The sequence below is a fragment of the Protopterus annectens genome, chromosome 3.part0 (assembly GCF_019279795.1).
Source record: "Protopterus annectens isolate FY-2018-M chromosome 3.part0, PAN1.0, whole genome shotgun sequence".
NCBI classification, from domain to species: Eukaryota; Metazoa; Chordata; order Ceratodontiformes; family Protopteridae; genus Protopterus; species Protopterus annectens.
The window spans coordinates 1,984,269,696-1,984,288,736 of record NC_056731.1 but is presented as its reverse complement, the minus strand read 5'-3'; the positions used below and the strand labels follow the sequence as shown (position 1 = coordinate 1,984,288,736).

At 40.0% G+C, this 19,041-nt stretch overlaps 1 protein-coding gene across 11 annotated transcripts in view; it reads right to left on the bottom strand.

Moving 5' to 3' along the window:
• The window catches only part of LOC122797235 (pituitary adenylate cyclase-activating polypeptide type I receptor-like), a 1,630,218-nt gene that overhangs the window by 336,581 nt on the left and 1,274,596 nt on the right, over positions 1-19,041 (bottom strand). For all 11 annotated transcript variants that reach the window (XM_044066074.1, XM_044066073.1, XM_044066075.1 and 8 more), the window contains one exon: positions 6,706-6,766. In XM_044066074.1, coding sequence (XP_043922009.1) covers positions 6,706-6,766 — 61 coding nt within the window. The remainder of the gene's footprint in view (positions 1-6,705; positions 6,767-19,041) is intronic.

Sequence of the window (19,041 nt, the reverse complement as noted above, 5' to 3'; positions counted from 1 at the left end):
CGGCAGTATACAAAGGCATGAAACATACCAACTGGTCAAACAAAAGAGTCCAGGCTTAAAGTTTTTTGGTCCTAGATGGGTACTGTGAAATATTTCTGCATTCTCTGTCCATTCTCTCTCTTTGGGGAGATCCACAAAACAGGTGAAACATCTTCCAAGCTGACTCCTCTTGTAGGCTGAAGTCCAGTTCATTTGTAGGGAGTCCTCATTAAATGCCTCTCTCTAGCACACTCCACTTCTCCTCACTGAGAATAGATTTATCTTTTTTAGATTTGCCAGTCCCAAAGTTGGCAAGATGCAATATCACAATTTTTGTTTCCTTTTTCAGAGTTGTAGAAAGCTATGTCCTTCATTCTGCAGTGTATTTTTTTGTCTGTCTGTTTCATCTGCAAGGAAAACTACTATCGCTGACAGCGTTCATAGGCTAATACTAGGCTAACACCTATTTGTGCATAGGCTAATACTAAGTTAAGGGTCTATATTATATCCTCGAACGCTTAAAAAAGCGAACGCTGATTGATCAAACTTATTTTCGCGAAACTGCAAAATATAGAAGCAGCAGAAACTCAATTTTTTTCCTAGGGAATGAATTTGGTTGTCCGTTTCTGTTGCTTCGGTATTTTCAGTGTTATGGTGGAAAGTTACCGGTCGGATTCAGGTAAGTGTGCGATTGTGTGGATGTGAGTGTTAGGGTGATTTAGGTGAGTTAGGGTTAGGGCTCGGGTTAGGTGTGAATGCGATTGAGTGGACATGAGGGTTAGGGCAGATTTAAGTGAGTTAGGGTTAGGGAGCGGGTGAGGTGAGTGTGCGATAGTGACGGACCTTAGGGTTAGGGTTTGGGTTAAGGTAAGTGGGTAGTTAGTGGTGTGTGCAAAGTTTAGTGTAGGGTTAGGCATCAGATTTTAGGTGTATGTGTGTGGATTTCTCTTTGTTTGTTGTGCTTGTGTTGTGTGTATGTGTTTTGGATCAGCGATTTTTTTCCCTGGGAAAAAAATCACTGATCTGACAGTTCAAGATTGTAAGCTTTCGCTTAAATTAGGACAATCAATCAGCGTTCGCTTTTTTAAGCATTCGATGATATAATATAGACCCTAAGTTAACTACCCTGAAGGTCCATTTTAAGCCGAGTCAATAATCTAAGGTTAGGCTCAAACCCTGTATTTTATTTATTTATTTTATTTTACATTTGTTTACCTGGATAGTACGACTGGATACATGTCCACTTTCAGTTGAGACCTGGGGTGAAAAGCTCCACATAGACAAACTTACATAAATTAAACAGAAGTTAGCAAACAATTACAATGGCTTAGTAGTGTTCCCTAGTAGGGACTCACAAATTCTCATGGACAGACACAATTAAGACACATCAGATTGGAAGCAGAGCTTGGTGACGTAGTTACAAGTTATGATAATTACAGAATATGCTTTTAGTTTATAACTTAATCAGGGTTGGTACATGGGCATAGCCAATTCACTTTGAGATACCGTTTGAGGTTTTTTTTTTTAAGAGACTTTTGGAGGATTGTAGGGTTATATAGTTTGGCAATGAATTCCAGGTTTTGCCAACTAAGTTGGCAATTGCCAACTAAGTTGGCAAACAGGGCTTCACCAGCAGAGTTATTAGCTTTGTGGGTTTGGACCAGTAGTTTATCGGCTGAATGAAGGGCTCTCAGGTTGCTATATGGCTTTATAATATTTTTAAGTGAGGGGGTGTCCTCAGGGTGGTACAAAGGTTTGTGCACTATTAAGAGTTGATTGAAATGAATTAAGCTGGGCAGTTCTAGCCACCCTAGGTGTTTAAGGTTCTGGCAGTGGTGGGTTCTATAGGTGGAGCCAGTGGCAAATCTGGCAATATGATTGTAGCTATGGGACAGCTTACCTAGTTCAGATTTGTTGAGGTTTGAGAGCACAGGCGAGGCATATAATAGAATAGAGAGTAGGTGTGATCAGGCAATTGCAGTCCAAGCCAGTGGGGTTAAAAATCTTGTTTCTATACAGTGATCCAAGCTTCTTATTGATGGTCTGTATGGTTTTGTTGACCTGTAGGTCAAATTTGAGATTATTGTCTATGATAACCCCTATCAGTTTGGTGTGATGACCTGGGGAAATAGTGGTACCATTGTTAGATGTGACAGAGAATGAAAGTGGGGTAGATCTACTAGTGGGGGAGAAGAGTAGAAGTTTAGTTTTATTGGGGTTCAGAAGTAGGTGTTGGTTGGTGAGCCAGTTCTCGATAGTGCTAAATGTATTTTGGGTTAAGATTTCCAGTTCGGATGGGGAGGTGGCTGAGCAGATCAGAGTGGAATCATCTGCATATTGAATGCAGGTAGCTTTAGGGATAGTAGTGTGAAGGTTGTTGATAAAAATAGAGAAGAGTAGTGGACCTAGTATTGACCCATGAGGGGCACCAAATGTGAGAGGTAGCTGGCTGGAGAGTTTGCCCTGCCATAGTACCGCCTGTTGTCTACCAGCCAGGTAGGACTGGAACCACTGGATAGCAGGCTTGTTGAGGGAAATAGATTTTAGTGAAATAATGAGACGTTCATGGCTGACCATGTCAAAGGCTTTTGACAGGTCAAAAAAGAGGGCAGAGATTAGCCTATTGTCATTCCTGTTTTGGTTTATGGCAGTAGTAAAGGAAAAGAGGGCTGAGGTGATGCTGTGGTATGGCCTGAAACCATGCTGGGAGTCGGATAGTAAGTTATTCTGTGAAAGGCATTACATTAGTTACTTGTGTACACATTTCTCCATTATTTTGGCTCGTGGGGAAAGAATGGCAATGGGTCTATAGTTGGATATGTCTGAGGAGCTACCACCTTTATGGAGTGGGATGACATGAGATATTTTCCGGTGGGAGGGGATAGCGTTTTTGAAGAAGGTTCTGTTAATGAGGATAGATATGGGATATGCAATGGCATCTGCAGCTATTTGTAGGTACTCTGCAGGGAGGAGGTCAGCAGTGAGAGTGGTAGGTTTTAGTTTTTTTAGAAGTGTTTTGATAAAACTAGTGGATATTAGTTGGAAGCTAAATTTGGGGTGATTATTGGGTAGATTACACATATGGTTTAAGTTAGAGGGGGTTAGTTGACTTGCTAGGGATTGGATTGTTTCAGTGAAAAAGTTATTAATGGCGCTAGCTATGGTCTCTGGGGATCTATGGGTGTAGTTAGCCGGGGTTGGGGTGGTGGAATGACCTGGACGAAGTAGTTGATCTAAGCCTGACCAGAATTTTTGAGGATTGTTATGGTGGTTTTGTAGGAGATTTTGGTAGAAGCTTTTTATATCCAGTAGAATAGATTTTTTTGTATCATTCCTGAGTTGACGATATTTAGATGGTCAAGTGGGGCTTTAGTTGTTCTCCAGCTGGCCCAGGCTCTGTTTCTAGTTTTGATTTTAGCTTTGGTATCTTTTGTGAGCCATGGTGCTGTATTTGATCTAGTTTTTATTGTACGTGCTGGAGCATGGGAATCAAGGATACTTAAATATTTAGTGTTAAAGTGATCTATGGCCATCCTCTAATGTTAGATTTTTTTAGTTTTGACCAGTCAACTGCTTTTAATTCATTTTGGAATATAGCAGCATCAAAGTTTTTCCTGTTTCTAACTATTTTATATTTGGGCTGGTGAGGGTTTCCTGCATTATGTTTGATGATACAGATTAGACAATGGTTGCTGAGGTCATCAGGGAGAGTACCAGCTGTGTACAGTCAGGGTTGGTTATTAACTAGGATCCAGTCTAGTATACTTTCCCTGTTGGTTGGTTTGTTTATCCTAGTGGGAGAGGATATGGTCTGTTTAAACCCAGATAAGTTTTTATGGGTGAGAGGGGTCAGAGGAGCAGGGGTGCCAGTCTGTGTTAAATTCACCGAGAACTATGGTTTCTTGGGGATAGGTAGTGTATAACCCGTAAAGGATATCTTCTATGGAATTTAGATTATTGCCTGGTGGAATGTATGCACAGACAATGTTCAAGTGCTTGTTTTGGTTAATCTGTAGCTTGGTTATGAGGAGCTCTGTGTTATTGAATGGGGGAGGTTGAATGGTGTCTCTATTAATGGTTAGAGTGTTTTTGTAAAGGACTGCTATCCCACCTCCTTTCCTTGTAGCATGGTCTAACCAGTGAATAATGTATCCTAGAGGTAGTATCTCATTGTCAGTAGTACTGGGTTTTAGCCAGGTTTCCGTAAGACACATAATGTCTGGGGAGTGGATTGCTAGGAGGGCGTGTAGGTTGGGAATCTTATTGTTAATACATCTAATATTTAGGTGAAATGCTAGGAGGGAACTAGTGGGAGTATTCATGGGTAGCTTGACTGTGGGCGTTGTTGTAGGGGAGTGGAGGTTATTGGGTGTGAGTGGCCAGGGTTGGGATGAATGTCTCCACATGTTATAAGGTTATAGTGACAGGATATTCTGAGCTTTAGGAGTTTGTTTATAAGCTTTATATAGTCTTTGCCTTTAGGATTATGTTTTGTGGCTGTACAGGGGTGGTATTTTATAGAGGGGGTATATTCGGTGTGCTGCAGAAGGTAAAGTGTTTGGTGTTATGTGTGAAGTTGTGGGTGTCTGTTTGACCACTTGGGTAGTGAATACCATGGTGAAGCATTTGTTCGTAGGCAGTGAGATGGTAAAATAGACACAGTATAGGCATTACGGTAATTAGTATTTTTTTGCTTGTTTGCATTTTTGTTGGGGGGGGCAAATTTTGATGGCTGACTGTGCTAACAGGGTGTGGAAGAATGGGGGATGGAAATGGGTTAAGGGGGGAGGGTTGTTCAATGATGTGTGAGGTGCTGATTGGTACTTAGCAGGAGGGGAGTGGCAAGGGAGTGGCAAAGTCTGGTTTAAATTTAGCACTAGTAAGGGCAGGTGAGATTTCGGGGCAGGGAGCCGAGCAGAGCAGGGCTAAAACTGACTCCAAGAGTTACCTTGGGGTTTTGGTTTGTATGATTGTATGTAAGCAATGTTTTTGGCCGTACTTTAATTTGTTTTATTTTTTTTTTTTTTATTTTTATACCAATTTTCAGGCTAATTTTAATAGGATCCTAGGGGTAAACTAGCTAATTTAGTCAATATGGAGGGAGCCAAATTACTGTGGGGACAGCCTAGAAGCAAAACTTTACCAAATTAAAAAGTAAATGCTTGGGACTGGAGCACTGTGTGAGTGTAAGGCTGATTCAAGGTATTATAGCCCAATCTAGTGGCAATTGGCTAGATCCCTTCACTGTTGTAGTGCATACACCTTTAAGCCTCAACCATTTACAAAAACTAAATTGTAATTCACCTATTACAATAAAAAAGCTGGAGGGAGTCAGGTTCTTACTTCCCAGAGATTTTACTTAGTTAAGATAGCCAGCTTCAGTGGAGAAGGTAGACATTGTTTTATTCAGTTAATCCCAGGTGGGGGGTCACGCAGGAAAGAAACCCGTGCAAACTATTACAATAGAAAAGCTGGAGGGAGTTAGGTTCTTGCTTCCCAGATGTTTTACTTGTGTTTATGATGTCAAGACCATAACCATTATGCCAAACTCACCCCACCTTATGCCAAACTCAACCTGCCATGACTGGAACAAGAAGATGAATATCTGAAAATCTGAAGACTGTGGCTGACTGTTACAAGTCTGACAACAGAATTCATCAAAGTTACTGACTCAAAATAACGGGCTCACAAATGGCTGCATCAAAATTACTGCGTTCAGTTCCACTGCAGTATGTGGATATGCATATTGTTCTGTCTCTGCAGTTGATGAAGCCCAGCCTTCACCTTAGCTCTTTATCTTACCACATTATATTATCTCTTTGATTAACAATATATTCCGCAAAAGGAGGGAATTGCAAATATCACTTTCTTTACATCCCATCAGTTTAATGTTTCTTTCTGACCTGTTGATTGATTAATGTCTGAGAAGCGGAATGGCATATAGTTACATGAATCATTTCAGTAGCTTTATGTTTTATGGCACCTTTTGGACTGTGCAGAAGACAAGATGCTCAATAGGAAAACAAACTTTAATTACATGCCTCTTGTTGAAGCAATGGTATATCTTTTAAATGCCTGATATTTTTCAGTATTCGTGTTACATGATAGTCCAGGAAATAGCAAGATTAACACACAGTCATATATGATGGCAGAATTACTAAATGCAATCAGGACACAGTAACAAAGGCACTATGTATGCAATATGCAATGACATTAACAACAATAACAGATATGGAAATAAGAAAACTACTAATGACAACCATGGCTGACAATGTCAATAATACATTTATTTTTCTTTTCATTTGAAAGGGATACTCTTACAGGACTATGAATTCCACACTTAAAACTAAATTTACCGATGTTGTCATAGAACTGTAGAAGAGTTGCATGTTTGAAATCCCTGAACTTTGCAATATTTGCATTTAACTGTAGAATCTGAAGGAGAAGATTAACAGTTTCTGATTGGATTAACTGAAGAAGAGAGGAGATTGTTGATATTGATGCCTTGCCGGTAAGGACCAGATCAATAATATTCAACAAATGAAACAAGCAAAACTGCTGCTGAGGATTATACTTTTAGTGGGCATTATGAATATGAAAGTAAGTAGAGGAAACTGATTTATTCATTTTCTCTATAATCATTGCATTGTGTTCAGAGAGATTATGCAAATCTGCCTGACTACTTATAACTTTATAGGAAGAATGACAGTATTTTTCAGAACTTACCCAGTGTCATCAAAGTGTAATCGCAGTACAGCCCAGATTGTCACACACACAGTAGGGGTACCTAAAAAAAAAACATAAACAATTCATATAGAAAGGAACTTTGTTTTGTTTGGGTTATCTCAAATGTGCCTTTTTTTTGAAATACTAAACAAAAATCCACGCAGGCACATTTTTACGAAATAAGACATAAACAGACTAATACAGAAATGCATTAACTGCGAGTCTTTTTATTTTATGAAACAGGAAGATAAAACACATGTTACTAATTGTTTACATCATACAAGCAATCACTGGGAAAAAAATACTCAATGGTACTGTTATATCCTGGGAAATAAGGAAACCACACGGTTTATGGAGTTGTAAGGCCTTTCTTTATTAAGAGCCTCCAGGTGCGCACCCATGCTTCTTCTCACAACTTCTGCAAGTCATACATCCACCAGAACCAACAAGTTACCAGAGAATACAGAACCAACAGTACATGCTGAATTCCCCACAGCGCCCCTACAGTACAACAACCACATTACCAGCCCGAATACTACATCCCTCCCCTTTTAAGCTATGACATAATCCCTTACATAAGCAACTAGGGAGCAAGTTCCACAATGCATTTAATCACTTACTTGTAAATAACAGGCTAGTTATTAACTGGTTACCATACCATCTACTATTTTTTAGGCTGGTAATCTATACATGCACTTTTGTTAACATTGATAGTCCTTCAAGTAACTAGGTTTAACCAGCACACGCTTAGAACGGCGCAGTGGTACCACCTTAGGTGACTCCGGTGTCACAGTTACCACTTCAGGTATCAGTGTGTCCTTCCCTGGCACGGTTGGATCCTCAGAAACCTCTCCTTCCACGTTCTGGCGGTTTCCCTCAAGTTGCGATCCTCCTGCCACTGCGAGCCCTGGTTCCGAACTTAACGGTAGTTCCGAGGCCGGCAGTTCCATGGCATCCTTCTTCTGTTCGCTCCGCAGAATTTGGTCTACATGTCTCCTCACTATGAAATCTCCATTCAACCTCACCTGGTACGATAATGGACCTGTGCTCTTGACAATGAACCCTGGAATCCACTTAGGTCCATAACTGAAATTTCGCGTCATCACTGAATCTCCCTCCAGAAAACTTCGCTCTCTCCGTCGTCTATCATGACATTCTTTTTGCCTCCACTGGGTCCCCTCCACCTTAGCTCGGACATTTGGATACACTAGATCCAACGTGGATCTCAATCTCCGTCCTTGCAACATCTCGGCAGGTGACAAACCCGTGGTAGATTGTGGTGTAATACGATAATTGAATAACACCCTTGACACTTTCGCTGCCATACTTCCTTCTCCTGACTTTTTCATCATGGCTTTAAAAGTCTGAACCGCCCTTTCAGCACAACCATTTGTAGCTGCATGGTAGGGTGCTGAGGTGATGTGTACGATGCCATTTTTTCTCAGAAAACCCTTGAACTCTTCACTCGTGAAACATGAAGCATTATCGGATACAATAGTCTCTGGTAGTCCTTGGCTACTGAAACTCCTCCTCAAGCATTCAACGGTAACGAGGGAAGTGGGTGTCTTGACTTGATAGGCATCCATCCATTTCGAATGAGCATCCATGATTATCAAAAACATGGCCCCATGAAAGGTCCTGCATAATCTATATGAAGTCTCTGCCAAGGTCTACTCGGCCACTCCCATGGATGTAGTGGCGCCGCCACCGGCAAGTTGCGATGTTGTTGACATGTTTTACACTCATTCACAACGACTTCAATCTCGTGGTCCAACTTTGGCCACCAAAAATAACTTCGGGCTAAGGCCTTCATTCGGGTAATGCCCACATGACCTTGGTGCAACTGCTGTAAAAGTGCCCGTCTTCCTGGGGACGGAATTATCACTCGTGCCCCCCACAATACGCATCCATCTTGCACACTCAACTCTGTTTTCCTCACCTCATAAGGCCGAAAAACTGGATCCGTTTGTTGGACTGGCCAGCCTTGCTGAACCCACTGAAACACTCTAGCAAGCACCGGGTCTTTGTGTGTCCAAACACTCAGTTCTCTGGCAGACACCAACGTGATGTCTTCCATCATCAAAACTCGGTCCTCCGCTTCCTCTTCCTGGAGATGCCCTGGCATCGGCAAACGACTTAGTGCGTCTGCATTACTATGGTGTTTCCCAGGCTTATAAACAATCTCATATTCATAAGCTCTCAACGTTACAGCCCATCTCTGGATGCGGGGAGAAACCATCTGCGGTACTGCTTTCATCTCGTTGAATAATGACAACAAAGGCTTATGATCGGTGCAAATAATAAACTTCCTCCCATAGAGGTACTTGTGAAATCTCTTGATTCCAGACATGACAGCCAAACCCTCTTTATCTAACTGGGAATAGTTTGACTCCGCTGGTGTCAAAGTTTGTGACATGAACCCAATGGGTCTCTCTTGTCCATCTGGCATCCGGTGTGCCAACACAGCCCCTAATCCATAGGGTGAGGCATCACATGACAAAATTAAGTCCTTGTGACTATCGTAGTGCACCAAAACCTCTGAAGATTGCATTAGTTCCTTTGACTGTTCAAACGCTCTGTCCTGTTCCTCTTGCCACGACCACTGAGCCTCCTTCCTTAATAACTTATGTAAAGGAGCTAACAGGGTTGACAGATTTGGCAGGAACCTGTTATAATAGTTAAGTAAGCCTAAATAGGCTTTCAGTTCTGTAACATTTGTGGGTGCTGGTGCCTGTTGAATGGCTTCCACTTTATTTGGCAGGGGGTGTAGGCCTGATGCATCCACCTTGTAGCCCAGGAATTCTGCTTCCTTTGCCATGAAAGCACATTTACTCCGTTTCACCCGTAGACCTGCCTCACGCAGTCGACTCAGCACCTCATTCAGCGTCTCCAGATGCTCTCGAATGTTCCTTCCCGTCAACAGGATATCGTCTAAATACACAGCCACCTTTGGAATTCCTGCCACCAGTCCCTCCATTATTCTCTGGAAAATAGCTGGACTCGAGGAAACCCCAAAAGGTAAACGATTAACTTGGAACAAACCTTTGTGCGTGTTCAGGGTAACATACGCCTTTGACCCTTCTTCCAGCACTACTTGTTGATATGCCTGACTGAGGTCCAGTTTACTAAACCTTTCACCTCCCGACAGCTTTTCAAACACATCCTCCACCTTTGGCAAGGGATACTGCTCCAGCTTCGAGACTTGGTTCACTGTTAACTTGTAGTCACGACATATGCGTACAGTACCATCTGGCTTTAATACTGGAACAATTGGTGCGGCCCATTCCGCAAACCTTACTGGTTCAATTATACCTTGCTTAGTGAGTCTCTCTAACTCAAACTCAACTTTCTTCTTCATCGCATATGGTACAGGACGGGGTTTGTAAAATCTTGGCGTTACGTTTTCTTTCACGTGTATCTTTGCTGGTGGACCCCTCCAGGTCCCCAGTTCCTCTTTGAATACTTCTTCATTATTCTCTAGCACCTCTTGCAAGGTCAGGCCCGGCTGTTCTACCTTATGGAGCTGTAGGCAGTCCATGTTTAGCTCCTTTAACCACACCCGGCCTAGCAGGTTTGGTCCCTTACCTGCTACCACCATGACTGGCAACTCTTTAACTTGGTCTTTATATTTTACCTTCATTTTCACCCTTCCCAACGTGGGAACTATCTCACCCGTGTAGGTTTTCAAAGTCACTGAACAGTCCTGCAGCTTCCAAGCTTCTCTGGGCCATAACTTCCCATACTCAGCCTTTGACAGAACTGTCACACTACACCCCGTATCCACTTCAAACTGCACCATTTTACCATTTAAGTCCAACTGGGTTTTAATGGGATCAACTCTTTCCCACCTGGCCTCTTTCACGTTAAACATTGTGAACACTTCTTCGGCTTCCCTGGTTGGTTGATCTGTAACTTCACGCATGTGGTGTGCATACTGCCGTTTTATTTTTCGGTTTCCCTTCCTGTCCATCATACTGCTTTTTTCCTCCCCCTTTTTCGGCTGGTCCCGAAAGGGCGTTGAGCGGCACATTTTCTTTACATGGCCCTTTTTCCCGCAAGCATGACATTTTACAGTTAAAAAACGACAGTTCCGTGACAGATGTTCACCTCCACACCTGTAACAAGCATACTGACCAGACTTCCCTTGTAAATTCTGCTCCATGACCACTTTATGCACTGGTAGTGGGGTCGCACTCCTGCTTCCAACCCCTTCCGTGGCTTTCTGTTGTAAATCACGAATGTCTTTAGTCTCTGTCTCTATGGCCTGTGCCAACTTCAAGGCCTTTTCAAACGACAAGTCAGGCTCCGCTAACAGTCTGCGTTGTATGCGGTCGTCTGCAATGCCACATACGAGCCTATCTCGTAGCATTTCGGTCAGTCTGTCCCCATAATCACAATGTTGTGCCAGTTCCCTCAACACTGCGATATACTCCATTACCGTTTCATTAGCCATTCTAGTCCTTGAATTTAACTTGAACCTCTGGACTATTGCACTCGGCTTCGGGTTATAATGTGACTGAAGTAAACTCGTCAACTCTGTGAGCGATTTGTCCCCGGTTTATCCGGACTCAATAAGTTCCTCATCAGACTGTACGTCTTACTGCCCACCGAGCTTAGCAATATGGCTCGCTTCCGACCCGCTTCCATTATCTGGTTTGCCTCAAAAAAATGTTCCAACACTTCACAATACTCCTCCCAGGTCTGTGTCTGACAGTCGTATGCAACTAGTGACCCCAACATGGAACCAGACATCACTCCAGTAGGCCCCGTCTCTTCGTCATCCGACATGAACTGCAGCCCACCAGTTTACTCGCAGCGGACTCGGAGGCATCCCATCTTCTCGTCGCCAATATGTTATATCCTGGGAAATAAGGAAACCACACGGTTTATGGAGTTGTAAGGCCTTTCTTTATTAAGAGCCTCCAGGTGCGCACCCATGCTTCTTCTCACAACTTCTGCAAGTCATACATCCACCAGAACCAACAAGTTACCAGAGAATACAGAACCAACAGTACATGCTGAATTCCCCACAGCGCCCCTACAGTACAACAACCACATTACCAGCCCGAATACTACAGTACACTATTATGCCAGGCATGCATCTGGAGCATTTCTCTCCAGACTTCCACTGAAAATGGGCTCTGTCCCAGTCAGACTTTCCCAGTAAACAAATGTTAAATAAATAAAATAAATAAAAAATAGTGTAATATAAGGCTGTCACATAAATAAGTTTCTGTTATGTTCCACTTTAAAATGGCTCTCTATAGAAATGCTGGGACTCATAATTACAGGATGAGTATGGCAATTTATTGTTCCTAAAACTGAGATTGATTTATCTCTCAACAGTTGCAGCATGTGGTGCATGAGAAGGGTGTGACAGTTTATTGTTCCTTTAGCCTGAATTGGTTTATCCCTCCCCAGCTGCAGCATGTGGTGCTTGAGAAGGGTGTGGCAGTTTATTCTTCCTTAAGCCTGGATTGGTTTATTTCTTAGCACCTACAACATGTGGTGCAAAATTGTGGCAGTTTATTGTTCCTTAAGCTAGGATTGGTTTATCTCTCCCACCTGCAGCATGTGATACATGAGAAGGGTGTGGCAGTTTATTGTTCCTTAAGCTGGGAGTGGTTTATCTCTCCCACCTGCAACATGTGATGCATGAGAAGGGTGTGGCAGTTTATCAAAGGTGGCTTTGGTTTATGCATTATAGGTATTTTGTTGTAGGTTGGTATGCCTTTTTTCTTTCTTTCTTTCTTTCTTTCTTTCTTTCTTTCTTTCTTTCTTTCTTTCTTTCTTTCTTTCTTTCTTTCTTTCACGTGTATCCTAATAAATTACATAGCCCAGGATGACAATGCACAACTATGTAGTACCTGGGATTGGTTGGAGGGATTCCAAGCCCAAAAGGATACTAATACATTAAGTACAAATATGTTTTTGAGATCAGGTAGCACAGATGGCTATGGATAATCTTCAGTGAAACTTGTGCATGGTGGTAGGGGAAACTTTTGCTCATGACAGTCCCCATACTGCAGATGCCCATGAGCCATGCTGAGGACTACACAGATATAGGAGGTATAAGCCAGCAGCTTCCCAGATAAGTAAACTGTACTTCATTTGACACCTTGCATAGGTGTGATTGCTAATCTGACAGGTACATAAACCATATGGAAGTCTCTGACTGAGTATCTATGCTCATGTTAATTTTCACTAGCCATGCATGCGTAAGAACACAGTTGTCCAGGAAGTAATATATCAAAAGCACTGTGAGTGTTGTGAATGTATGGGTTATACTGATGGCAAACAGTCTGCTCGACTCCAGATATACATGTGCACAACTGCATTTCTATGCATACCAGAAATGGCTTGTGCATTTTTGTAAATTTGTAAATTTGTACATTTCGTATTGTCTGCACATATGCTTTAGCATATCTACATTTTGCATGTATTGTCATTGCAAACATCCTTTCCTCTGTTCTAGAGAGTCACTATTTTTCCCCTATTCCTTACCCCCTCCTTTTGCATCTGTTTTTTGTGCTTTGACCCATTTTCTCAAACATTCCTTTTTTTAACATTTATTTTTACTCATCATATTTGCTATGTCTATTTGCTACGTTAGCTATTCCTCACCTGTACATTTCTCAAGCTATGCATTATTTTATTATTCCTTCCTTTCGTCTTCATAAAAAAAGGACCTCATCTCCCCAAAACAAAATATTTTCGGTGTCCTAAGATGTGCGCCTCTGGCTAGACCGTGTTACTCTTCTGCTATATGATTGCTTCTCTCAGCTCTATTATTTATTTTTTACTGAATCCCCCCAATGGAGCCATCTGCTGCACATTCTACCCTCCCTGCAAGCATGCGGTTTGTGGTCACCCTACTTTGGCCATAAAAATACATATGACTTTTTTCTTAAATTTGCCATCTGCATACTATTATGTATTTTTTCTCACTGTGAATTTATTTTTTTAGTAATATATTAATGAAAAGTATATAACTGTTGGGACACATAGTAGGACAGCTGTTAGCATTGCTTCCAAACAATGTTTACTTATTAGTGTCCCTTATTTGCTGTGGTACCCCCAACATAGAGTCTGCATGCCCTTTTTGTGTCTGTATACATTTTTGCTGTGAACTCCTGTTTTCTTCAACATCCCTATGATATGCTTTAGGTGAATTTGCATTCCACCAATTTGCTCACAGAAGTGCATATTATGTGGAAGTAGATATATATATATATATATATATATATACATATATATATATATATATATATATATATATATATATATATATATATATATATATATATATATATATATTTATTTATATATATACGGGGGGGCTGTCACCCATTCAGGATTTGTTCGTCTCAATTTCATGCAATGATTTCTGGAATACAGTTCACCTTTCCCATGTTTTTCAAATGCATTAAGCAGATAAATAGATCAAGAAAAAATTGTTGAATTAATGAATGAAAAAATGGAATGACTGAATGAATGAATGAATGAATGAATGAATGAATGAATGAATGAATGAATGAATACTTTGACACTCACTTTGGACTGACTTGTGAACTTCTGTTTGATATTCAAGTGACAGCTTATATCTTTCCCAGATCTGATGTTCTGCTCCTATTCTGCATGACACTTAAGTTTAAGGAAATGCATCATGAAACAAGACAACACCGGTTAGAACCCTTACAATATGAAATGTAAAATGTTAATGCATAGCTTGGAGTAATAAGTTATAAAGACTGACATCTCAGATAAAATTTAGCTATTGGCATATTCTTCATAAATTACAGTACAGCTATCATTACAAGGAATTCTCATTGTTTGTCCTTCAGTGATGATATAATTTGGTTTTGCTAAAAAAAAAAGGAAGTGGTTCAGCTCTAAAACCAACATATCTCAGACTCTTACAGAAAATGGGCTTGCATTAAGTAAGGAAAATGGAGGATTTATCAACAAAAAATAATTTTAGGATGTATAAATCTCAAATAAAGACATTTCCTCCACCCAAAAAAATGCAGAAGCTATAAAAATGTACTACTTTTGCACATTTTAATAGTGACTGAGAATACAGCTTGGATAAAGAGTGGGACATTTTAAATTCTGCACTAAATTCTCTAAGAAAGAAAAATCTTGGAGTAATATTAATGGGGGGGGGAACTGGTATCCCTGTAAAAAACACTTTTTTTCAGTTTGTATGTGCTGTGTGATCACATGAATGGGATGTGTTCTTCTATGGGAGCAGATCTGTGCAGTCAGTGTCATGCAGGTGTGCTTTTGAGGATTTGAGAATCAATGTATCAGGGGAGAACTCTTATTTTAATGCAAGAAAAGAAACTTGGAAAACTGATGAAGCTCTTTCTCTGTTAACATGAATGCATAGCAAATAAATCAGTAAGTGAATGAGTGAGTAAGTAAACAATAACAGTTACAGGGGGATATCCTCCATCTGCATTTCCCTATCCCTTAAATAAATTTATTTTCCTTGTAAGGGGATAACAGATGTACTAATGGCCTCAGCTATCCACCTATCACAGTATACCATTTAAATCAGTATGCCATTCCAGTCAAATTGTCTGCAGCTATTTATAAAGGTGTTAATAACTACTGTGCTCTAGTGCTGTGCCCATGTGTAGCTACAATGTGCATCTGTTTAATACTGCTCTCTCACGCTTTCGTTATACACATTTAGTATTGCCTGCAGCAAATGTTAGTATTGACTGTGGATGAAGGATTAGAACTGCTGATGGCATGGTCTTAATGCTGTTTAGGATCTGGGTGTTGTGATCGCCAGACTACTTTGGTATTTAACTAAAGAGATCCTTTTATAATTAATTTATACCACAGCTTATGAAATGAGCTTCTTGATGGTGTCATTAAGACTGCCAGGCAAATTTATAATGTATTGAAGTAAATGTTAACTGTGTAATGATTAAACAGCTAGAAAATTAGTAGACTACACTGTGAAAACTTGCCTTAAAATCTGGTGACATGTAATTAAATCTATCCAGAATTTAGGGCAAGTTCTTTAGTGTACATAAAAACCATGGCTGCACATTTATGTTTGTATAGTTAGTGGCTTTAATTTTAGAGCGATCCAATAAATTTCACATTAGGCTGTCTCTCTGTCGAATTATTTGTCTATTAATCATACTTATTTATTACAACTACCTGATAAGCTGCTAATTCTTTGTCAGGCATGAAGTGTTGTGAGCTATCATGCTTGAATACCCATCACAAACCATTTACTGCTACTCAAGTTATTAATGATTAGGTCTCCTTTACCTCCTGGATGCCACAGAAATAGCACTCAGAACACTCTGTACTGTATATAGCAATATGTGTAAGCTGGCCTTGAAAGGAAAACAAATACAGTTGTACTTCTGCAAAATACTATTACAGTTGGGCTCCCATTCACAAGTATGACACCTCAAAATGAAGATAGTGAAACTTTACAAATTACCTTACTGTCCATCTGCTGGGAAGTGCATTTCATAATGTGCTCCAGCACTGATAAAGGTTTTTCTGAAGTGTGTGTGAAGTATAAGTACATACCCCTGATAATTATGTATACTACCCCAACACCTCTTGGAGTTGGTGGAACACTCCATGATACAACAACCTTAGTCATATACGTATTATATAATCCTCTAGTAACAAAATAACAGTCTGATGTTTACAAATATCACATTTAAGATCATCAGGACTAAAAAAGGTACTCTTACAATTGTAGTCAGACATATGTAAGAAATGCATGATGGCTAATCCTTTTTTGAACTAGATAACAAGCAACTTGCATCAATATCTGAGTTGATGAAGCCTCTCTACATTCACTATCTATTTATTTAACATTTGTTGACTGGGAAAGTCCGACTTGGAATGAAGCCAATTTTCAGTGGAAGCCTGGGAAGAAATGCTCCAAACACATGTCTTTGTGACATGGGAGGAAACTGAAGCACCCGGAAGAAACCCACACAAATGCAAGGAGGACAAGCAGACTCCACACATAAGGCACTCCAGCTGAGAATTGAACCAGAGAACCTCTTGCTGTGAGGTGACAACGCTACCGCTGCACCACTGCGCCATCATATAACTGATGATACCTGACTTCACAGTAGCATCTTGAATGGAATAGCTCTGTGATTGGTAGCCTTTGCAGCATTTAATTTCTAAAGTACATAACACTGTTGTAGTATGGCTCTTAGTTTCAGATTTTTAGTTTGTCCTCTATACAATATGCATATAATAGCATGCTGATACCCTGCCCACCCCCTTGAAAACTGTTCAGATTGCTCAGTTATGTTATTTCATAATGAATAACCTAGTCTATAATACATCATGCTTTCTTCAATTCATATGGCATGCTTGCTTACCCAATTCATCATTATAATTTAACCTGAGTAATTTTTTTTTTTTTGAAAACAAATATAACTTAAATTATTGCCTGTTAATGTCAGCTTTATTTTCTAATATACTTGATACATTTATAAAGGAGATAGTTTTACCAAAATAAAAGGCAATGGAGAGCTCAACTGTAAGACTACAAGGTTTGTTTTTTCTGCGTTTAAAATGATTTCAATTTGAGTTTTTGGTATTCTCGTCTTAATAAGCATGTTTAGTTAAAAGAGGATGACAGTAACACAGGGTTGTGCCTGTCAGAGTCATATGGATATTTTTACCATCTAAATCTGCTTCTGCAGCCAGAGAAAAGGTGCATAGTTACAGGTAGTCTAGAACAGATTCACTGAGTGTCAAGTACTCAAATTATAACACAACACACAAGATGACTGCTTTCCAGAGGAAATCACAGCCGGTGTAGTTTCTAAGCATGTATAATCAGTGATTTGGATAGTTCTACCTTCTTCATATTGGCGCAACCAGGAATTTGGTATATGTAAGTTCTGGGGTGTAGGGGCTTATACCCTAATAAAAATGCTCACAGTTTTAGGTTTAGATTTTTGGCATTTCAGGCATTTGTATTCAGTATTTCTGTTCTCAGCATCTTATCAATCAATGTTTTACAGTGGATCCAAGGGAAAGTTATGTTAGATTTTAGCTTAATAAATTTAAAAAAAAAAGAAAGTTTCACTGGGTAATTGTTTCAGTAAAAACCTAGGAAATTTTGATTTTCCTTCTGCAGTGTTTTGAATTTTATTAGATGTAAAAATAATACCCCGATTAGTTAATAAAGTTCTTTCACACAGTATATTTAATACAAATCCACTGAAACATGCAGATTTTTTTTTTATTTGCTCTACTTTCTTTAGATAAAAAAAAAGAAAAAAAAGATTTGTCTACTTATTCAGATTAACAAAAATAAAAATAAGAGTGGCATTCCTTTGACTCTGATATAAGAGTGAAACATACTGGCCCATGTGGTTAGAAAAATGAAAGCTACAGACGTACAAGATAAGGCTACCTCAGTTCAGCAACTGATTTCTGTCTCATAAAGTGTTTGTTGACCACTGTTGTCAAGACAGACCTAACAGTGACATAGATGGATCAGGTGGCCTATCTATCTATTTTTATAAATGTATGGCATGGAAAAAGAAGAATACAGTTCTACTCTACACAGAAATTACAATTTATAAACTGGTTTGGCAGAACTGGGGTAAATACCTCATGCACACCCATATATCTTGGCAAGACATTGCACAGCAAACAGCAGCATTATGAAACCAAAGGTAAATTGTCTACATTTATAAGGATAATTATTGAAAAAGCAGTGGTTTTAAAAATGTCCAATTCCTAATGGTGATTATTGTTTCTTGAATCTTCAGACATTTCACTTTACTTCAAAAGTTGTTGCATATATCATAAACTGTCCTGCATCTGATGTACTTCTTAACAATACTGAATATTCTCTTACTTTTCAAAGCACAAATAACAATGACAGAAACTTATTACACAATTTGGAGGCAGTCTGAATAGGGATTCCCTCTGCTTACTTCACTTTCTGAATTGTAGTCAGCAGAAGAGTATATACTTTTTATGCTTCCTTATCAAAAATTCCTGCGCTACATAATATAATGCACTCTAAAAGGCCAAAAAGAATAATCCAATGGGAAGACAGATCCTGATATTTCTCTGCAGTGGCGGCTGGTGACTTCAAATCAAAGAGGGGCTGCAGGAGACAGCTGAATGGGTGGGGTCAATGGGAAGGGGTGCAGCCAACTAGAATGGGGAGGAGCTATGCTCAAAACCACAAAAACTAACTTTAATTAAATATGCTGCCCTGGGTGCCAAACCATCATTATGAGAGTCCAATCAAGACAAAATGAAGTGTAGAAGAATACAAATATTTCAGTGCATTGGCTGCATGACAGC